This window comes from Nannospalax galili, unplaced genomic scaffold (genome assembly GCF_000622305.1).
Source record: "Nannospalax galili isolate Female #2095 unplaced genomic scaffold, S.galili_v1.0 scaffold898, whole genome shotgun sequence".
Lineage (NCBI taxonomy): Eukaryota > Metazoa > Chordata > Mammalia > Rodentia > Spalacidae > Nannospalax > Nannospalax galili.
In genome coordinates, this window is record NW_008342399.1 from 3,450,427 (window position 1) to 3,474,222 (window position 23,796).

Below are 23,796 nucleotides of genomic sequence, written 5' to 3' on the forward strand. Positions count from 1 at the left end.
GAGGAAGCGAACTGGGACAGTGGGCCGAGCCACACTGAGCTGGGTGCCAGGGGGTCGTTTCTTTGTAAGTTTCTCCATTCCTCCCCCTAAGATATAAACTATAATAAATTCACATAAAAATATGTTATATGGTTTGTCTGCCAGCGCAAGAGACCCTGAGAGAACTTGGGCAACACATACTTTAACTCTAACCCTTATGGTTATGCTCTTACATATTCTTATCTGCAGTTTACATGTGCAGTTCTGAGTGGGGATCAGTGCCTCCTTTCAGGTCAGGAAGTTGTGTGGCCCCAGGTTTGAGCTTGACTCAGTCTACCTCCACCTTGCCTTTCTTGTACAAGCAAGCTTCACTCCTTCCCGTGCTGGAACCATTGCTCTTCTCCCTGTGTGGGTCACTTTCCCTCTGTCCTGGGTTAGAGAAGGGGCAGCACAGCCACTGGAGGTAGATGTGTGGCTCTTGTTGGGGCTGGTCACATGATGCCTTGTGAATGGTGTGGCTGGCAGTTGTTCAGAGAATGTGTTTCCATTTATACACTTATCTTAGATAACCTTTAGGCTTTGTGACTGTGGATGTCCATGTACAAGAGGACTTGTAAATACATGCCTAGTTGTGCTGTGGTTGGTCTGATTTCTTCTCAGCAACCTGTCTGCACACAGTAGGTAGATGACAAGTTCTTGTAAAGAAAACAAAATCTGCCAGGCATACAGGTGCACATCTGCAACCCTGGCATTTGAGAGGTTGATGGGGGAGGATGGTCAGGTTGAGGCCAGCCAGGGATACCTAAGGAGACTTTGTCTATGAAATAAAACAAAAGCCCTTCTAATCTAAGCACTAGGTTACTGAAATTGCAGAAGGACAGTGCTAAAAAAAATTCCAGCCAAATGTAGGGTGTAGAAAATTTTACAGGATATATTATATGACTTGCTTAAAAATCGCTGACAAGGAAAAAGATGGGAAAAGAGGAAATCTATAATAAAATATTGGGATAGCCAGATACTTGAGAGGGTAGAGGTGCTTGCCACCAAGCCCAATGACCTGATTTCGATGTCTGGAACCCACATCATGGAAGGAAATAACCCAGGTTGTCTTCTGACCTCCATATACGTACCACGTCATGAGCATGGGGGAATGCTGGTGTTATAGGCCACCACACATACTAAATAAATCAATATAAAAATATCAAGAGATGGAGGGAAATGGACATTTGAATGTAGAATCAGATATTTAATGATATGAGGAATTAATGCTCATCTTTCTTTAGGAAACAATGATACTGTGGTTAGGCTTTTTAAAAATGTCATAATTTAGAGTTATATACTAAAATAATAACAAATGGAATTATGTGTTATACTGAATTTGCTTTGAAACATCCCGAGTATTATTATTCCCTGGGGAATAGTGAGCAAAAGTGAGGAAATATGATCTTGCCAGTTGTTGACAAGTGCTTATTATATTATATTTCTACTTTTTATGAGAGTTTGCCATAATGAAAGTTTGAAAACTAGTGAAAGTAACAAATTTGCTAGAAACAGAAAAACAAAACCAACAAATACACCAGATCACACTACTAAACATATTATTTAAAATGATTAAAATATACTTCTTTTTCTAAGCAGGGGACTAAAGACCACTACACCACTGCAATAATAAATAGTATAAGCCAGATATGGTGATGCACACCTTTGATCCCAGTACTTCAGAGGCAGAGGCATGTATATCTTGATGAGACTGAGGCCATCCTGGTCTAGTAAGTTCCAAGCCAGCCAGGGCTATACAGTAAGATTCTGTCTCAAACAAACAAACAAAGAAACAAACAGTCCAATACTATCTATTTCTAAATAAAACATTCTCCTTCAACACTGGGATGCGGTGCAACCTAGGTGTCCTATCTTCTCTCCTTTAAAAAAAAATCCTTAGATGACCATGAACACCAGATTCTCCTGCCTTCAACTTCCAAGTGTTGGTAATATAGGTCTGTGCCACCATATCCAGCAAAAATTCCTATTTGGTGCATAGCATATTCAGCAGTCTGTGAAATCATTTGTAATGCTTTAAACATTGTTAATTCCTTCTCATCTTCCTTTACACACCCTTTTGCAGCAACCCTGTGCAGATTAAGTTATTTATTAGTTAAGGTAAATCATGAAACTTCTGCTTGACAAAAATATCTTAGTATTTGGTGTAATATAATATTTAAACTGTTGTGGGGGTTGCTGGAAAGGTGGCTCAGTGAGTAGGAGTGTGTGCTTACTGTTCTTGCAGAAAGCCCAAATTCCGTTCTCAGCATCCACTTCAGACAGTGCACAATGACCTACCACTCCAGCTTTAGGGGATCCAACGCCTCTAGCTGCCATGAGTATCTGTACTCTGGTGCACACACCCATACAAAGACACACAGACACATAATTTTAAAAAGGTTTGGGGCTGCAGAGGTGGCTCAGTATGTACAATGTCCCAGTACAAGCACCAGGAACTGAGTTTGGATCCCTGGTACCCATGTAAAAGCAGGACTTGGTTACACATGTCTCAAACCCTAGCCCAGGGGAGCAGAGACAGGTAGGTCCTTTCTCTTCCAAGTGACTAGCCTAGCCAGTCAGTGAGCTCTGAGTTCAGTGATGGAGAGTGATGGGAAAGATACCCTATGTCAACCTGTGGCCTCCACAAGCCTCCATAGGCACACACATACACTACACACCAACACACTACACATTACACACACACACACTATAAATAAATGATAAAAATAAAAAATAAGGGGCTAGAGAGATGGCTCAGCAGTTAAGAGCACTGACTGCTCTTTCAGAGGACCTGGGTTCAATTCCCAGTACCCACATGGAGGCTACGAACCGTCCTTAACTCCAGTTCCAGGGGAATCTGATAATTTTTTTAATGAAAAAATAATAAATAAAGCAGGCTTTTGAGGGTTTTTTTTTCTCCTCAATGGTTCTCTTCAGGAAAGTAGGGTGGGGGAAGGGAGGGAAGAGGGGTCTGGAAGTTAGACCTCAGGCCCTATTGGGCACCAAGCAGTGCTTAGACCATGTGGTCCCAAGGCAGCTGCTTTTCTAATTGGATCTAAGCATTTTAAATTTCAGCAAAATAGAGAGTCACATGCCATGCTTGGGCAGGACATGCGCTCTCAGTGCAACAGCTCAACATTGTGTGGCTGGACACAATGCTCCCCATTTCTTCTGCTGCCTTCAAGGGTTTCTTTCCTAGTGACAGCTTGTATCTAGTAAGGACAAGATCCAGAGGATCTCACAGTTGCAATGGATGATAATGATGATGGTGGTGGTGGTGGTGGTGGTGATGATGATGATGATGCACAGCACTCTTCTGAGCCAAAGAGCTACCATCTTCATGATTTCAGCTGTGCCTACTTACAAAAGATCACCACAATTGGACTTGTTGACTATCATGTTCCTTCATTAAAGGAAGTGGTAAGCAGGGTCATTGGACCCTCACTTGAGTAGTCACCTACTCTTCCCAACTAGTTGCATACAATTCTGCCCTAATCACACATGGTCTTCTGGATTTGGGAAGGACTAAAATATATAATCTGGTGAAAGCTAGGATGAGGGGGATTGACCCATGAGGTTACAGAAAAGTCAACATCCATGTTGAATAAAGACTTTTCAGTGCAATTAGTCTTGGTTCACCCACATGCCTGTCAATAACCCATCACCCATCTCTGTAAATAAAGTCAGTAAGTTCATTGGTTCCAGGGTAAACTTTAATGTAATCAAACATTGGCTTGACACTAGAACCTTAGAAAGGGGATAAACTTTGCTTAGTACCCCCAGGAAGAAAATTATCATGAGATGGAAAATTTATTTGTTAATGTTATTATGACTCATGGAAATATTAAGAAAGGAAATGAAAAAGTGAAAGGAGGTATTAGAGATATCTTATTAAGAAGGGTTTATGTATAAAGATTATGGTGGCTGGATGTTTCCAGAATAGAAAAAAAATGAAAAAGTCTATCAAATGATGAGGGTCTGAGTAAGTTTGTTTTGATATAGAAAGGATTAGAAAAAATACATGGGAGACACCTTTCTTTGAGTTGTTGGTCAGAGTGGTCCAAGAGACTCCCCAAATTACTCAGGCTATTGCCACAGCTCTTGATGGCCTCCCAGACCTTGAAGGTAAGACCCTACTGCCAAAGACAGAACATACTTCAGACAGGATTTGGAGCAACAGAGCTTCAACTGACCTGAACCCACTTCCCCTGAAGGCGAGCTCTCATAGCTTTGGAGAGTGTTATGAAAGTGCCAAGGGAAAACATCAATGGATGATCCAACACCAGCTTCAAGACCAAATAACCACATCAATGGCCAGCACAGCATACGTCATTGGTACAGAAGTGGTACTTTTAAATTGGGGCAATCAACAGCTACCTAACTTGACCAAAAGCCCACTCAATGGGAGGAAACTCAAGTGTGGTACTATAAACATAACCTAATACACATGGCTAGAGTGATCATAGATCTTAGAGAAAACTCCAAGACTGTCACATCACTAGACTAACGTGATTTCTTACTACGTGCAAAATATGAATCCTTATATTTGCAGACAAAGAAGCTCATTTTGCACCAGTCAGAGACTGTTACCAAGTACCACAACTAGTCACACATGGACATTGTCTATGAATTGCCCAGGCCTAAGGGACACATCTATAATGCTGTATACCTAAGGCTCATGGAACACAGAACAGGGATAAAGAAGAGGACACTAATGAATCTCTCAGTTCTCAATAATGAAGCTTCCTCATGCAGCGGAGGTCCAGGAACATAAAAGGTCACAAATGGCCAAAGTGTAGAGATCGAGAGTCTGCTGAATAATGATCCTTGGACAGGACTCCTTTATTAAACTTAATCCACCCAAGGCTCAGGGACTATCTCGGAAGAGGGGAGTGAAAGATTGTAAGAGCCAGGGAGGAGGTGCATGACTATATGGAAACAGAGCCCTACAAGCTCCTGGGAACCGGCTCATATGATTCTATGGCAATGGTGTCAGCATACACAGGTCATACAAAGTCAGGCAAACAATAATCCAGCATATAACTGGGAAAATGAACAGCAGACCCCAATTTTATTTGAAGAAATGTTGGCAACTGATTGCTACTAGATGAAGAAGAGCTGATCTTCCTAAAACAAGGGACTCTAGATAGGTTGACCAGATTCAGTGGATGGACTTGCACTGGACTGGGGACCGGCTGGAGACACTGACAATCCAGTGGGCCTTAACAGGGATAACAGAGTATATAGACTCCAGTGGGGGGAGGTATAGGAGGGTGCCAGTGAGGATGGGGGTATAAAGATGGTTAAGATTGTTTGAGCTGTTCCAGACTCAGTGGATGGACTTGTGCACTGGGGAATGGCTGGGGACACTGACAACACAGTGGACATTAACAAGGATGACAAAATATAAGGGCTCCAGTGGGGGAGCTATGGGAGGGTGCTAGTGGGGATGGGGGTATAAAGATGATCAAGATTGTTTGAGATGTTCTGTATGAAATACACAAAAATATCAATAAAATTAAAAAAATATATGGATACTTTAAAAATTTCTATGTTCATAGTTTAGTCAACTATCTTAAAAATGAAGTATATGTCTAGTCAAGGTTTATTTAAGAGTGTTTTGATTTTGCTCAAGCTTTATCTACATATTAGATAGTAATTAAAAGTACCAGACTTGTGTAACTAATCTTCTTGGGTGTTTAATAACTATACTTTGAGGCCTGTACTAATCTGGTCAGAGGAACTTGAAGGGACAATTTTTTTTGCCCCTTGTCCTTTAAGGTCAGCTAAGTCTTAGGGGACTATGGGGCATCTCTCAAAATATCCTGTAGTTTGGTGAATCAGCAGTCCTCTTGTTCAGAGAGGCCCATGGAGACCCCTGTAGAGGAACTCAAACCAGTGTCCAATCTACAAAGAGGAGGGTCAACACAGGAAATGTTTCCTCAATGCTTCTGAGAGAAGTCATAGTTGAGTAAGACCTTTGATTTATCGTCACATATATGGAACTGGTAAAGAAAGGCCAAAGGAGCCAGAGGCTCCTCCCAAGTCCATGTGACCCCTGAGGATCAGATCCTCAACTAACCTTAAGAGTAAAAATTTTAAAAATGCTTAATTTAGGTCAACTGCATGGTCTTAAAAACCCAAAAGGAAAGTATAACCCAAGAATAAAGGGATATGCTTAAGATTCCAAGGGATTACACTTCCCAGACATTAGGCTTAAGTTCATATAAGTTGTTTAGATAATTATTTCTTACTAATGATTTTGTTCTTAATAAAAAAATGCTACTCAGATGTAAGACTTTAAATCTTGGCCTAATCAACACTGCAGTGCCTACCTGCAGCCAAGAGAGACAAGCTCACTATTGTTCGTATCTAAAAATTAAATGATAGCTAAATTTCTTTTCTCTCCCTGTCTAGAAGTCATTTGGGAGGAAACTCGCTGTGATTATAGCCACTTCCACAGCTCTCAAAGTGCCTGAAAGCAAACCCTGAGTTTATCACTCTGGAGTCCAGCCTTGGAAGCCAAAAGAAAAACAAGGAGGACCTTAATGGATGGATGCTTTTGTAAACCCCTCAAGAAATTCTCCTGGTTCCCTAAAACTGGTAACCTCTTGCCTTTTCTCCTACCTCAGTTAAAGACTTCCTTTTATACCTTTATCCTGCAGTTATGTAAAGCCTCTGCTGTACTTTTGGAGGCTTTAGATAGACTTACTGGAGAGGTAACTTGGGTATTATAATTTATGTCCCCATTCAGCTCTACTAACAAAGTGTCTTGGCAGAAGAGGTTAGGATTAGACATGATTTTGGCTGAAAAAGATGGGATTTATGTAATGCTGGGAGAACAAGGTTGTGTATCATTCTCAATAACACTACTTCAAATGTAACTCCAAGGCCTTAAGGCACTTTATAAAGAACTAAAAATGAAGAGGTCTTATGGGCCCTAGGCTAACTTCCTTGGTAATCATAATGGGCGTCCTGATCCTGAATTATACCACATGTGTTAGGGACCTAATTTAGGCATACTGAGTCAAGCTATTATCAAACAAATGTCCCCTCCCTATAATAGTTTTGTATTCCAAGATATAACAGAAAGAGAACTAATACCTAATGAGTTTGAAGAAAAGAGTGCTTTAAAAAAATAAGAGGAGGGATTTGTAAGACACAGTAGAAAATAATCTTTTCTTTCAACCTCTGTAAAACTTGAAACAGTTTATGACAAGAAATTCTTTTTTTTTTAACTTTTACAAAAACTTTAGGGAGAATTTCATACATGCATATAAGGCATTTTGATCAAATCCATGCCCACTCCCTCCCCTCCAACACTCTCCCCTCTGAAGAGGTAACCCTAAAATCTTCTGAGGATTAGATACACGCTCCCAAATACTTTTGATATTTTTGGCCTTTGGAACAGAGTATGTTGCTAACAGGCACAAGGACATTTTGACTTTTAGCCAAGAAACTGGCTACTTTTCTTGGGGGTCTTTTTACCCTAACTGCCTAGCCAATTCCTACCTCCTATTCTTATCACACCATCCTCTGAAGGGGATACCCAAATTGCCAATAGGGAATACAGACGCTGATTGCTCTAGCTTCTTCCATGCTGAACAGGGATGCAGGGTGAGGCAATTGGAGTACCCCTTCAGTGGGTCTGTCTAAGAGACTCCCAAATTGCATAACTTTTGTCTCTAAAGGGAGAAGAAAGTCCTTGGATCATGAATGGGAGATGTGAAGGAGAAGTAAAGGCAAGAGTAATTAGCATTACAAGTTCTAGACAGGGAACTAGAAAAAAGTTAGAACAGGGCAATTTTCAAATGTTCATATGAGAGTCCATTGGAGTTTCTTGACAAGGGCTTCCGAAAGCATCCTTCTATTGGAATTCTAATCTTGTAATCATACCACACCCTGTAAGACTTTTTTTTACAGAAAGGCCCTAATGCTTTCCTGAGCCTGGTCACCTGGAATAATGGAGCTCTTCTCCTTTGTACTGATTCTTTAAACTAGCCATCTAGGAAAGACTGTGAGGTCAGACCCCAGCTAATGGGGAAGGACACATGTCTCTTGTGTTAGGGGTAACTCCCTTCCCCCAGGCTTCTGGGTCCCATGTATACATGCTGGATCTGACAGATCATGCAGATCACCCTTTTGCAAAAGTTAAATCTGCCTTGCCAAGTTAAAATAAATAAATATATAAAAATAAATAAATAGCTGGGTGTGGTGGTACATGCCTGTAGTCCCAGCACTTGGGAGGCAGAGGTAGGCGGATCTTTGTGAGTTCGAGGCCAGCCTAGTCTACATAGTGAGTTCCACAACAGCTGTGCCTTTTAACTTTGTATGATTCAAACTTTTCAAGATGTGACCAGATCTTTCTTGCTTGAAAAATTCTCAGGTAATCCTATTTTGTAAAAGAGAAATATAAAAATTGAAGGGGACACGGTAACAATGTGGCTCTTTTGTTTCTAGTTCTATTTCACTTTAAAAAAACTGAACTTTGTTAAAAATTTTTTTATTTATTATTTTTATTTTATGTGTATGAGTGTTTTGCCTGCATGTATGTAAGTGCACCTATGTCATGCAGTGCCCACAGAGGGCAGAAGAGGACATTGGATCCCTCAGAACTGGCATTACAGATGGTTGTTAGCTGCCATATGGGTGCTGGGAATCAAACCTTGGTCCTTTGCAAAATCAGCTAGTGCTCTCAGCTGATGAACCATCTTTCTAGCCCTAAAAACTGAAAATTTTAAGCATAAAATGTTTACCCACTTACTTGGGGAACCACTTGGCATGCTCCTTCCAAGGATCATCTCCTTCTTCCCAATTCCCTAGGCATCCACCACAGGAGAAACACTTCACAGTGTCCCTTTTACCTACAAATGAAGGAAAACATTCTGACTGGCCAGCAGCATCAGGTGTGTCCTTGCAGGTGATGGACTGTTCCAGAACAAGACAGACTCCAGCAAGTCTGTTCTTCCATGACCTCTCTGTCTGAATCTCTGTCCGCAGTCCCACTGACCTAAATGACCAGTTCTGAGCTCTGGACCTCCATCCCCATCATGGCCACTCTTCATGTGCACAGGCCTCAATGCACCCACCCCAGGTGCTTCTCAAAGCTCCATGATGCTATTTGAGCTTTCAGGACCAAAGTAATGGAGAAGCAGACAGACACCAGGACTAGATGGAGTAATAGGGTTAAAGCTAAGATTTAGCTTTACTGTTTCTGTGGAAATGGAGGCACATTTCTCTAATCTTTTGGGCCTCAATGATCTCAGCTGTGAAATGTAGGGAAAAGGGCAAATTGGTTGGATTAGAATTAGTGCTCAGCCCATGCGCAGGCTAAGCAGGCACTCAGGTGCTTTTGTGGTTCTCATTCACATCTGTAATAACATCTACATGGTTAAAGGATTCCAAAAAAGTCCAGTGCTCTGAAGTGCAATTTCCCTCATGCATTGGAGTTAAAGTTGAGATTAAAACAAGCAAAACAAAACAAACAAAAATAAATAAACTCTCCAAAACTAGAAACTAAATGAATCAAAGAAACATGTTAAGAGTCATAGTGTTTGTGAAACTAGGGTATACCAGAATCAAGGTGATCTCATGATTTATAGTTTAGGACCTTAGAGAATACAGCTAGTATTTTCTGGTGAATTTTTATTTTTATTTTTCAGTGCTTGGGATTGAATCCATGGCACATGCTAGGTAAACGCTCTAGTACTGAGCTACACCTTTAGCCCACAGTCAATAATTTCTAAGGTTTACATTTACAGAAAAGTAAACTTTTATTTTATATATATTTGACAAATTTATCATGCTATACTAAAAATAAAGCAGAAGTGAAATTGTTAAAGTTGCTATTTAATTAAACAGACCCTGCATCTAATATAACATAGTTAACAAATGAGGAATGATTAAGAAAATGTGGCAAAAAACCCCCAAAACAACAAAATACTTAGGGGCTAGAGGTATGGCTCAGTGGTTAAGAGTGCATACTGCTCTTCCAGAGGACCAGGTTCAGTTCCTAGGACCCAGTTCTAGAAGTTCACAATCACCAGTAACTCTAGCTCCCAGGGAATCCAACTCCCTCTTCTGGACTTCATGGGTACTTGCACTCCCAATACAAATACTAAAGCAGTCACATATATACACGTTTTTTTCTTTAAAGGGAAGGGGACAGAAGGGCTACATACACTTTAAACTCCACAGAAACACTTCAGACAATGGTTTCCTTACCTGTAAAGACAAAGCCAGCCGCTGACAGTGCACGTGGGGATGTCCCGTGGGCATAAAATGGCCAGTTCTGGAAGGACTCCAGTCTGGCCTCCTCTTCTAGGAACATGGCTTTGCCTCCTCTCAGCATCTTCTCTGGACTCCTGACCCTCACGTCATACTTGCCAATGTTACCGACGTCTTTGCCCAAAAGGAACTCGCACTCTGGATGAAATTTCTTGTGGCTTTCTATGGGAAGTCTCCTGAGGCTGGTACAAAAGAGGATTAAGCTACAGCAGAAACACTGAACCCCAGATTTCACCCCGGTGAAGTAAAACCCAGCAGCCGCCATCTCCTGCGGCGTCCACGATCTGAACGTGTCATAGGTGACAAAAGTCTTTAATCGCTTTGCTTCGCTGCGCATCTGTGCGTTAAAGCCTTTCCGCATTCTCATTCGGTCTTTATGTGCTTCTTCGTCGTTTCTTTTTAAGACTTGAAGTGCATCCACATGGAGAAGGGCAGAGAGTTCAGCAGCTAAATCATTATCAAACTCTAAAACCCTCTCCTCTGAGGGCTTCCCCTGGGCAGCCATTTTCTAAGAAGGGAAAGAAAAGCAGATGATTAGTGATAGAAATGTTCTTATTAAAGAGCATGAACTCAGGGTGGGAGAATGGATCATGGGGAATTGTGATGGCCGCCAAGCCTGAAGACCTGAGTTGGATCTCTGGGACTGGGCATGGTGGAAGAGAGAAGCCACTTTTGCAAGTTAACATCTGATCTCCACTTGTGGGTGAAGCACCCACCCCCACCCCTCCAAAATGAATAAGCCGATTAGTGTAATAAAACTTTTTTTTTGAGACAAGGTCTCACTGTGTAGCCCTAGCTGGCCTGGAATTTGCTATGTAGACCAGGCTGGCCATAAATTCGCAGAGATGAGCCTGCCGTCTGAGTGGTGGAATCAAAGGCATGCATTGCCATGCACCACAAAAAGTTTTGAATAAAGAGTATGCTCTCAGTTCCTGAAAAGAAAGAAATTGTAGAAATACATGGATTGTCAAGACAAAAATGAAGTTGGGAAATAAACATTAATATTCATCCATTTAGTCAACACACATTTCCTAAGTACCTCCTTGTGTATCAAGCAATGGTCCAGGACTTGAGGACCAACAATGAACAAGACAGACAGACCTAACTCCATTCATGAAGCCTTCCAAATGTCCTTTTCCTTGTTTATTTTTCTTGCTATGAGGCCTATGCTAGCCTAGAACTTAAAGTTGAGGCAGACAATCATAGAAGGTTCTATTTGGTTTTGGTTATGTGCACCACCCTCCTGCAATAACACTTAGCAGCCTAACTCCTTTTTGTGTACATACCATTCACCCACCCCTCCTTCAGACCCCAACCTGCACTGGGCTACAGATACTTAAGTCTCTGAATAGTGTAGGTTTCCTTGTGCTTGTCAACAATCAAATTTAGACAATCTTTAGACAAGTGTATTCCCAATTTATTGGAGTTGGAAGGGTGGAAAAGCTTATCTGGCCTGAACTGGTTTTGAGTGCATGGCTAGGAAAGTAAAATTGTGTCATCAAGTAAACTTTTATGGAGACTCTTGTACCATCTTATGTCTACGCATAATTGGACATGCATATGATTAAAATCAGATGCATTATGGGAAGAAGCATGCCTAGGGACTAGGTTTTGGTCAATCCAAGCTTGTCAAAATATAGACTCACTCACCCTCACTATACCCTAGTAGCCAAACTCCTCTTTCTCTTGAACCTGGTAAAGAAAGCCCCAAACATTAATTAAGACCTTTCAACATTCATTCACGTGGTCAGTTGTCTGTCGTGAAGATGTATTCCTCTCTAAGTCTGTGCCTTTTGTTTTGCTCTAAATAACAATATCTTGCATCTTTTGAAAATCTGTGTGAGCCTTTATTTTCAACTCTTTGGATAAGAGTCCTTAATATAGAACATTTAGACCATTGCCATTATTTTTTTCATAAATAAAGATTAGTTCAATATAGTTAAACATACCTTTCCCCCACTTTTATTATTTCCTTAGAATAAACTCCTGTGAAGTACTGCTGAGCCAGTCATATGCATATTTTTTAAGGACTGTGAGATATGTCACCGCTGGCTGCGGACGATGCTTATCTGAGGTCCTTTTCACCTTCAGCACTGTAGGGTCCTGCTTCTTCCTCAGAGGGTTTCCTGCAATGGGATTTCACATATCACAATTTACATCTTTCTGTAACAGAAATTAGTCTACTAACAACTGAAAACTGTTTTTCCAAGGGAAAAACCTGTCAGAATCTTGATGACTTTCTAGTCTTACATCCCAGTGGCCATCCTGGGTGGCAGTTATGGGCTTTAGTAAAAGGCTCCAGTAGGCATAAGTAAGTGGCAGATACTTTGAACGTGAGACTGTGTGGATCCTTCAGAACCAACTGAACATAATGGCTCTTTGAAGTCCCCAGAGAGTCTGCCATCATTCAAAACCCCACACAAATTTAACACCCTCTCTCCAAAACCCCACCTCGACCCCAGTCCAGTAACTTTAAAAACAAGAGTTAACAAAGTTCTCAAACATGATATATGATTTCTCCAGGAACCAAGAAACCTAGCAGAAAGCAGAGAGATCATGCCTCAACAGGGTGGGAGGCGAGAAGCAACTCTTGAAAATTGTTCACTGATTGCTTTTGTGATGCTTGTGGTTGCATACACACACACACACACACACACACACACAAATATAAATTTTAAAAGAAGAAACAAATGCAGTGATCTAAGGGACACTGGTGTTCTGTTGGAGAGTTTGATGCATCCTTCCTTTTTTTACACTTATTTTAGAAGAAAGACAAAATTAAGTTATACAAGAGGAAAGGTTACAAATGTGCATTTAAGATGCTCCCACAGGATATTAAATTCCACTACAAACTAAGGATGAAAAGCTTTAAGTTTCTTTAACTGGAAAGCACTGTTTTATTGCATTGATGAATCCGAATATCTGAGGCAGAACTGCAAGCACCAGTTAATCAGATAACCCCTAAGAGGGGTTGAATGAATAAAATACAAAACCTAACATAAATAGTAAAATTCTTAGGATTTACTTGGGTTAAAGCTATTTTTTTTTTAATGTGTATGAGTGTACTGAATTCATGTAAGTGCACCCATGTCATGCAATGCCAGAGGAGGTCAGAAGAGGGTGTCAGATCCTCTGAAACTGGATGGATGCTAGCTGCTATCTGGGTGCTAGAACCAAACTGAGATCCTCTGCAAGAGCAGCCAGTGCTCTTAACCACTGAGCCATCTCTCTAGTCCAGGTTGAAGCTATTCTTAATATCCTCAAACTTATAAAATTAATTTGGTAGGTACCAGATACGGAGACAAAGGGCTCAGTAGATAAAAGTGTTTGTTGCCAAAGCACGAAGAATTGAGTTTGAGCCCCAGAACCCATGTAAAAAAGCTGTGTGTGATGGTATGTGCTTGTATACTTGGCACTGGGGAAAAACAGGCGGGTGGACCCTGGGGCTCCTTGGATAGCCAGCCCTGTCAAAGGATTGGGAGCCTCAGGCCAGTGAGAGGCCCTGTTTCAAAAACCAGTGTGGGCTGGGATAGTGGCTCAGAGGTTAAGAGCACTGGCTGCTCTTGCAGAGGATCTCAGTTTGGTTCCAGCACCCACACGGTGGCTAACAACCACCTGTAACTCCAGTTCCAGAAAAATTTTAGTACAGGGCAAAGAGAGCAACAGGCATGGAAGTAAGAGAACTGCTTGCCTGGGGGGGTTTGTTTGTTTCTTGGCTTGTTTTGAGATGGACTCACCATGTAGCCCTCATGCCTCCTGGTCCTCCTGCCTCTGCTTCATGAGCATTGAAATAACAGGCATTGTCCACCATGTCCCACTATTGTAACTGTTTTGCAGAGACTGTAGATTTTGCTTTTGTGATATCAGAGGTTTCTTTAAAATTTTCAAGGCTGTGATAAATGGGAAACGTACTGTGGTAGTCTGATAATTTGAGGAGTTGGTAGAACAGACTGTATTTTATTTATTTATTGTTATTTATTTATTTATTTATTTATCTGTCTTTCATCTGTATGAATGTTTTGCTTGCATGTATATGTGCACCCATGTGTGTAGTGCCTACAGAGGCCAGAAGAGGGCATCTGATTGCCTGGACCTAGAGTTATCCATGGTTATTAGCTACCATCTAGGTGCTCAGAACTGAACCCAGATCCTCTGCAAGAGTAGCTCATAACTACTGAGTCATGTCTTCAGCCCCTGGAGCAGACTATTTAACCTCTGTCCTGAATCATCTTAAAGTGACGTACTGAAGTTTTGATAATAATTCCATTTCCTACTTTTTTGGTATCATTTCTAACTAGTGACCCGAACCTAAGTGTAACATCAAGCACACTGGACCCTGAATTTCTTTTTAAACCAATAAATCGAGTCCTGAGATCTTTCATCCCTTTTATTCTTATTGTGTCCTTTCTTATGAATGATATTGATCTTCTGTTCATCATTCAGCACAGTGTAAAGCAAATGAGCAACTCAGTCTACAACAGCCTCTCCCATCTGGTCCCCAGACATCTGGGTCACAAGATTGGTAAAGTCCAACCAATCATTTAGAGGACTTCTTATCACAGCATCTTTAAGTCAAAGGTATAAAATTAGGAACACCTTAGTACTAGCAGATGACCAAGTCTCAGGTGCCTGCTTACATTCTTGACGTTTCAGTAATCCCAAAGGATTATTTAATGCCTTTGGTAGAGTTGGACAGGTCCCCTTTACAAGATGTTTCATGCAGCCCATGTCGATCTACGTCCTCCAGTTTGGAATTTGCCTACCACCCACATTTCTGCAAAGCTGCAGTAAATTGAAGGTTGTCATTTGTTTGTTTTTGTTGTTTTGTTTTGTTTGGAAGACAGATTTTTACTATATAACCCAGTTTGGCCTCAAAGTTGAGTCCTCCTGCCACAACCACATGAATACTAGGGTTTCAGGCAGGCACTACCAAACCCGGTAAGTTGAAGATCCTTAAGACTAAGCACATCTTTTCTTTTTTTTTTAATTTAAAAAAATTATTTTATGTGTATGAGTGTATTGCCTGCACGTGTGTAAGTGCACCCATGCCGTGCAATACTCCCCAAGGTCCAAAGAGGGTGCTGGATTCCCCTGGAAACTGAGTTACAGACAGGTCCTCTGCAAGAGCTGCCAGTGCTCTTAACTGCTGAGCCATCTCTCCAGCCCCTCCTTTTCTTTCTTTCTTTTTTAAATATCTTATTTATTATTTTTGATTTATGTGCACGAGTGTATTGCCTGCATGTATGTGAGTGTACCTGTGTCGTGCAGTGCCAAGGAGGTCAGAAGAGGGCTTCGGAGTCCCCTGGAACTGGAGTTAAGGACAGTTTGTAGCTGCCACGTAGGTGCTGGGAATCGAACCTGGGTCCTCTGCAAGAGCAGTCAGTGCTCTTAACTCCTGAGCCATCTCTCCAGCCCCAGAGACAGCACTCATTTGTGGGTGCTGGGATTCGAACCTTTAATGTTTTGGTTGTTAGCCTTAGCTTTTAAAGGCTGTGCTATCCCTCCAGCCCTCCTTTTCTTTTTACTATAATATTTTATCTATTCCTTGTGTTTCATATACACATTAATGTATTTCAATCACATTCACCTGTATTCTTTTCCTCCATCTCCCTGCTCAGTACCACCCTCAGCCCCCGTTCATCGACCAACTTCACTTCCTCTTTTTTTCTTATTATCCACTGAGTCCAATTAGTGCTGGTCATATGCTCATGGGGATGGGGCCATCCACTGGAGCAGGGTCAGCTTACCAGGGACCACACCCCTAAAGAAAACTGACTTTCCTTCCCAAGCAGCCATCAAATGTTAGCAGCTCCTCAGCTAGGGGTGAGGCTAGCACAAGCAGATCCTCTCATTTGAAGGTACATCTGAGAATAGTGAGCAGGGTCTCCACTGCATAACAGTTACCACATTTGACAATACCTAACAGGATGAAAAGAGCTCCTTGTGACTAATGTATAAAACCCACCCTGGCAATGGCTCCTCTGGAGGCTCTATCAGCACACCAGGTTGTTCAACTCTTTGACTAGCTCTTTTTATCAGTTGTCTCTTGATGCCCTTCCCATTGAATTATGAGACAAAGGTCAAGTTTTTATCAAAAGACACAGTTACCCAGCTCTAGCACTTCGGTCTTTTCCTTTAGAGAACTGGCCACGACTTGGCAGTCTAAAGATTTACTTGGTTACTTTGGTTTTTGTCAGCACAAGCTGTATTAGATTTTCTTTTGCTGGGATAAAATGCCCCGAGAAAAGCAACTTAAGGAAGAAACCATTTATTCTTACTTACAGTTTGAAGGTATATATTCCATCCTGGCAGGGAAGGTGTGGTAGGAGGAGCAGGAGTCTGGCTTGTCACATTGCATCAGTGGTGATGATAAGCAGTGGTGATGAAGCAGAGAAAATGAGCAGGAAGTGGGGACCAGGCTGTAAAAGCCTCAAGTTTGGTCCCCAGTGACTTACTTCCTCCAGCCAAGCTCCACCGCCTAATGGTTACACAACCATCCCAAACAGAACCACTAGCTGGGGACCAAATGTTTAAACAGGAGCCTGAAGGAGTAAAAGCTAGCCACACTTTGGACAGGTGAAGAGACAGGAAAAGGGTTACTGCTGTGTAATGAAGATGGCATACTTCTGGCTACTTGGCCTGAGACAAAGAGCTGGTAGGCTTTTTCTCCCTTTGGCAAGGCCCCCTTCCGGCTGACCCTCCACAGCAGTTCAGATAAGATCAAGGCCAGTTCTGGACATATCTCAGCTTCAAGTTGTAAACTATCTGTTCTCTTTTCTTTGTTTAAGTTGATCAATCCAAAACTAGGGGAGAGGTACCCACCAAAAACACTTAGAAGGACCAAGCCCTCCTGGGGCTTTGGAGTTTTTGGTCTCTGGGTCCCCTCTCCACTTAGGGAGAGCTTTTCTTTGTGTGAGTATGTGTATGCATGTGTTTCTTTACTTTTAATAAAGTTTGCTACGTGTTGCTTTCTGCTGTGTCTGAGATTTTTTTCCCTACCTTTAAATTTTTTAATTGGTCAGAGAAAACAAACCAGATCAAGATCCCTAGATGGTAACAAAACTGTGAGAGATATTTCACATTCAAGCCAAGATACAGCTTTATCTGCTAACTTTCCTTTTATCTGAAGTACAAATTCCCCCTCACCCCTCCTCCTCTTCCTTTTTCTCTTCCTGCTCTTTTTTTTTCTTTTTCCAGACACACTGTTTCATGGTATTCCAGGCTGGTCTTTAGTTCACTATGCGGTCAAGGTTGGTCTTCAGATCTTCATGCTTCCTCCTACCAAGGGTGGGAGTGGCAGGCAGTGCCACCAGTCTTCTTCCTCTTTTCCCCTCCTCTTCCTTTTTTATTTTCATAGTGCAATAGGCAGCACTCTGACATTGAATTTCTTTTAAAATAAATATAGCTATTTCCTCTATCTTTGACTCTACCTTCTTCAATAAGGTCCATGTTTTTCCTCCCCAGAAGAGCTGTTACCAAGCTGTCCTCACAGCAGGGATGCTTTAATTTCTCATTTTAGATCTTTTGTAACTATTTTGTTTCTTTGTTTTGAGGCAGGTCTCACTCTGTAGCTCAGGCTGGCCTTGAGCTCAAGATCCTCCTGCCTCAAATTTCCAAGGGTTGGAATTACCAGTATGTGTCACATAAAAATAGTTTTAAATTGTCTTAATTTTTCTGATTCTTTCTTCCCAAAGCCTTAGCTTTTGTTTAAATTACAGCATCAATAAATTGTTTCAATGATTCAATCTACAGTACTATCTTTAGTCTTTACACATGGTTGTACAATTGAAAAACTCACAAGATATTACATAGTACACTTACAGAAGGCTTTAATATAGGCAAAAGCTCAAATACAGAAACAAAAACACATCAACAAAAGTCCTTAGAGAAATACCAACCCAGTTTCTACAGTTGCTTTTCAGCTAAAATTGATAAGATTCATCTGTAGATGATGAACTCTCTTGATACATGTAAGACAGCTTGGTCTTAGGGAAACTATCAACTCAGAAGAGGAGTTTTTAAAATACTCCTCTGTTAGGTGGCCAACACTAGAATGCATATCCAAGCTCAAAAACATAAGCCAGCTTGTACAGGTTACCCCGGGACCTGCCTCCCCACCATAGATCTATACTAAGCACATTTCATTCAGGCCTCTCCAGAGATATATAAGCATAGTTTTGCAACAGACCAGTTTAGGTCAACCTTGTACTGACAGCACAGTTCCCTGGCCAGTTGTGCTGGTTCTGAGGCCATTTCTGAAAAGATAGTTTCCAAGGCCCTCTCCAGGGCTGATGCTCTGACTCTAAGAACTGAGAGCCACTGAGGCAAACATGCCAAAAAACTAGGGTTTCAACCCAAGTCCATGTCCCTCCAGTGTTTGTTCTCTTTCCTTCACACCAGCCTGTCTTCAAAGAAACGAGAGCAAGAGAAAGAGGCAGACAAGTTAGGTATGTGAAAGCATCTTTGCCAGGGATGGCCACTTACCTTGAAGTTTATCCAGCGTCCAAGTTAAATGGAAGGAGTATGCTGGCACGGTGAGCCTTTTACTCAGTCCATCATCTAATTGTTTTCTAGCCAGTATAATCTTCTTGATGCTCTGTTATGATAGTGCTTAACTTCGTTTCCTGAATTGTCTGTTTTTCCCAAAATTGTTGCCATTTTCCTTAGTGTTTATTTCTTACATTATCAGCTCCTTGCAATCAACTTTGGTTTAATAAGTGGACAGTTTCAAAGCAGATTGGGCAAAATAATAAGGCTTGGGAATATAGTTCAGTGACAGAACATTGATCTAGTATGCAGGAAGTGCTGGGATCTATCCCCACTACGAAGGGAAAAATCAAATTTGGAGCTGGCTGCCTAATACCACATAAAATTCATGGGTTCTCGAGATGGCAACACATCTGCAGTACCAACACTTGGAAGGTGAAGACAGACAGAAGGTAATGGTCACTTTTGGCTAACACAGTGAATTTAAGGCCAGCCTAGGCTACAGGAGAATCTGTCTCATTAAAAAAAAGAATAAACTCGAAGTAATTGTTGGATAAAAGCTGGGTGGGGAATAGCCACAGAAAACACAGGAGGACTCCCGGCAAAGCAAAGCTTATTTCTTAGGATTGCTGGTGGCTGGCAGCTCAGCTGGGCTGAGAAAGCAACCAGCGGCCTGCTGACTGCTGGGGAAGTTCTTATAGGGGGGTTGGGGAATGTGGAAGGTGGCGAAAGCAATCTTCATAGTTTCAAGGAAAGCGGGGCTTTGCACATTGTGAAACTTACCAGGGGAAGCAGCTTGTCTGAGACAGCTTTTTGTAGTCATCGGGTCTTGGGTCTCGGGTGTAGGGGCCTGTTTGTCTTCTAAAATTATCTGGGGAACAGCTTTGTGCTGAGACAGCTCGAAATGCAGCTGCCTGGCCAGTTCCTGTTTTGCAAGGGGGCCTCAGTGCCTGTCTTGTGAGGTTTTACTGCAGTTGGGGGTCGTCTGCAGACCTGGACTGTAACAGTAATGAGTGTGATTTGAACGCATTTTTTACTTTATGAAAACAGATTAGAGTGTCAAGATGTACTCTGGAGAAGGGCTGAATGTCAGAGAAGTGCTTCATAAAATGTTGCTATGGATGGGCATAGCGGTGCGGCGAGGCGGCTCCTAGACTGTCGAGGACGGTGGTCCCTGGCGGCCTTGCTAGAGCCCAGCGGGCGGAGCAGTGGAGCCGGTTTTCCGGCGAGGTCCAGAGCCCTCTTCCAGGCGCCGGGAGGAACAGAGGGAAATAGCGGAAGAGGCTTTGTTTTTGCTTCTCCATAACGAGATGGTGTCAGGAGTATACAAATCCGCGGAGCAGGGGGAGGTGGAAAATGGACAATGTATTACTAAGTTAGAAACCCCATGGGGTTTAGAGTGGGACAAGGATTGACAGAAAGGCTTACAAAAGATACTGCAAGGTTCAAGGATGAATTAGACATCATGAAGTTCATATGTAAAGATTTCTGGACTACAGTATTCAAGAAACAAATTGACAATCTGAGGACAAATCATCAGAGCATCTATGTACTTCAGGACAACAAGTTTCAGCTACTTAGCTGTCTGCAGGAAAACAGTATTTAGAACATGCATCAAAGTATCTAGCATTTACATATGGCTTAATCAGAGGTGGCTTGTCAAACCTGGGCATAAAAAGTATTGTAACCGCTGAAGTGTCTTCGATGCCTGCCTGCAAATTCCAGGTGATGATACAGAAACTGTGGAACACACTGAAATGAAAGGCTTCACAGTGTAAAGAGATAAATTATTCCTGTATAAAGTACTTCAATGATTTAATTACATCATCAGATATTTGTTTTGGAGCAAGGGTGTATTTCATTTGTTTCACACAGACCAAGTCAAAGTAGATAAAGGGTCATTCTACCGTGACCTAAACTTTACTGAAACTATTCACAATGATTTCAATTAACTAGACATTAAGATGTAAGATTATTTTTTAAAAAATATTTTATTATTATTTTTATTTTATGTGTATGAGTGTATTGCCTGCATGTATATGAGTGCACTGTGTAGTGCAGTGCCATGGAGGTCAGAAGAAGGCTTTGGATTCCCCTGGAACTGGAGTTAAGAATAGTTCATAGTCACCATGTGGGTTCTGGGAATCGAACCCAGGTCCTCTGCAAGAGCAGTCAGCTGGAGAGCTGGCGCAGCTGTTAAAGGCTCAGGCTCACAACCAAAAAGACAAGATTCTTTATTTTAAACATTATTTCTTTATGGTGATATGTGTTTAACCATGGATTGTGAAATCAAACTCAGGGTTTGTTGAATTATCATATAAAAAAATATGCACCAATCAGAATTATATTTGAATGACCAAAATTGTTAAAATATGATTCTGTTTCAGTTATTTAAAAAGAAAAAAAAATCCAATATGCTAAATTAAGCTTAAATTTTATTATATTGCTTATAATTTATTTCTATTGAATTTTTATGCTTATATAAGAATTTCATTTACACATTGTATATGTGTATATATAAATACATATGTGATTATCTAAATTGCTTGATTTTACTAGATGACATAGATGGTGTCCTTGAAGTGAAATATAGATTAGTTTAAATGTGAATTTGGTCATTCTAGTGCTAGAGAATAGCAAGTATGTTGGAAAGGAATTTTTATGCTTTTTTCCTGCTTTAATCTTCACTTTGAACTTTTCTCCTCATCCATGGAAGTCCTGGTGTAAGTTCTGAGTCTTTGTCTTTATACCATTATTTACTCTCTACAAGGGCAGAAGGGTAGTTAGCATCTCGAATCCCAGCATTCAGTGGGTCCCATCTTCTTGAGTTGGTGTTAGTGCTCATCTAGAATATCTCTTTTCCGATGTCTTTGTTTTTAAATTATCTGGCTTAGGCACATAGCTCTTAAATTTTTTAAAAACTCTGCATGCTGATTTTTAAACTGTACTAAAGTTGTGCGTAGTGTCTGTCTTGTCAGGGTTTTTTAGGAGAACAACAGATAGAATGAATATATATTCGTATATGGGGATTGCTTTACAGGACAGGGTCCAGGTAGTCCAACAATGGCTGTGCCACATTGGAGAGGCTGAGAATTCGGTACTTGCTCAGTCCATAAGACTGATTGCCTCAGCAGTCCCACTCTGGTGCTGAAGTCCTGAAGGAGTCCTGGAAAGCTGATGGTCTTCAGTCTATATTGGAACTTGAAGAAGTTGGTTTTAATATCAGTATAGGAATGCCACAGCAACAGTGTAGATAAATTTATCAGCTTTTGCTGATGAAGGGAAGCAGGCAAAAAGTGAATGTTTCCTTCTTCCGTGTTGTTTCTTCTGGGCTGCCACCAGAAGATGCTGCCCACATTTAGGATGGTTCTTCCCCTTCAAATCATTTGATAAAGAAAGTCCCCTGAGGTGTGCCCAGTGGCTTATGTTTTAGTTGATTCCAGATCCAGTCAAATTGAGAACCAAGATTAGCCATCACAGTGACACTTGCTTGCAAACTTAGCACTTAGGAGAGTTAGACAGGAGGATCTCAGGTTCAAGGCTACCTTGGGCTGCATAGGGAAATCCTGTCTGAAAATAAACCAATTTTATTTGTTTTCCATGCATTAGCCTACAAATACATTTGCTTGACAGAAAACTCTGCGATGTGATTGATATGCCCAAAAAATGTATCACTGAATGAAATTAGCAGATTGAAGGATGACTGTTGGGTCTGGAGAGGTGGTTCAGTGGTGTGCTGCGCTTCCAGAATACCCAAGTTCAGATCCCAGCATCCTCATCAGGTGACTGGCTGGTTTACAACTGCTTGTAGCTCCAGCTCCAGGGGATCTGATGCCCTCTTCTGGCCTCCACAGGCATTGTATGGCATGGACATACAGGAAAATATTCATAGACATAAAATTTAAAAAATTTAAAAGGAATTAATAAAATGAACCAAATATATTTAAAATGAAGTAAAAACTATAAGAGTTTACTTTAGACACATATGAGCTAGGCTTTTAGGGTTTGATCCCCAGCATCACACAAATAATTTACTTTAGGACATCAGAAGAAACAAAAACTCAAAAAAAAAAAAAAAAAAAACCCCAGAACCCCAAAGCAAAAAAGATAGGAGCTAGGCTTTGGGTTTAATTCCTAACATCAGACAAATAAATAATTTACTTTAGTACATTAGGGGAAAAAAACAGTTAAATTAGAGGTATTTTTCTTTCATAGAAAGATACAGTATTATCCACAAGATGGACTTGAGCCAGTGTCCAGTCTACAAAGAGGGGGGTCAAGTCAGAGGAAAAATTTCATTCATACTTCTAAGTGAAGCCACACATGGTCGAACAGGACCTTTGACTTATCTTAACGTAGATGGAACTGGTAAAAGAAAGGACCCAGGAGCTCCTCCCAGGCCCATGTGATCCCTGAGGAATAGATCCTCGAATGACCTTAAGTGTAAAAACAAATTGATTTATTTGGGCCAGCTGTAGTATAATCAAGGGATTATACTTCCCAGACATTAGGCTTAAGTCTATATAAAAATTATTTAAATAATTGTTTTTCACTGATGATTTTGTTCCTAACCAGAAAGCGCTGCTCAGATGTAAGACTTCAAATCTTGGTCTGCAATACTGTAGTGCCCACCTGTAGCTAAGGGAGACAACCCGCTATTCTAAAATGATGGATAAATTTGTTTTCTCCTCCTATCTAGAAGCCTTTGAGAGGGAACTGACACTGATTCTGACCACTGCTACAGCTATCAAAATACCTGAAAGCAAATCCTGAATCTATCACTCTCGAGTCCCACCTTGGAAGACAAAAGAAAAACGAGAAGAAACCCAATAGAGGGATGCTTTTGGAAGCCCTTGTCAAGAAATTCCAACGGACTTTCATATGAACATTTGAAAATTACCCTGTTCTAACTTTTTTCTAGATCCCTGTCTAGAACTTGTAATGCTAATTACTCTTGCCTTTACTTCACATCTCCTAGTCATGATTCAAGGACTTTCTTTTCCC

At 41.1% G+C, this 23,796-nt stretch overlaps 1 protein-coding gene and 1 pseudogene across 1 annotated transcript in view; one reads left to right on the plus strand and one right to left on the minus strand.

Moving 5' to 3' along the window:
* The window catches only part of Naip (NLR family apoptosis inhibitory protein), a 63,467-nt gene extending 44,499 nt beyond the window's left edge, over nt 1-18,968 (minus strand). The window contains exons 1-4 of the mRNA XM_008838486.2: nt 18,790-18,968; nt 12,255-12,431; nt 10,243-10,813; nt 8,783-8,882 (exon numbers count right to left, since the gene is read on the minus strand). Coding sequence (XP_008836708.1) covers nt 8,783-8,882; nt 10,243-10,810 — 668 coding nt within the window. The 5' untranslated portion in view covers nt 10,811-10,813; nt 12,255-12,431; nt 18,790-18,968. The remainder of the gene's footprint in view (nt 1-8,782; nt 8,883-10,242; nt 10,814-12,254; nt 12,432-18,789) is intronic.
* Nucleotides 18,969-19,193: 225 nt separating this feature from the next.
* Nucleotides 19,194-20,553, plus strand: LOC103738486 (annotated as a pseudogene).
* Nucleotides 20,554-23,796: the final 3,243 nt, after the last annotated feature.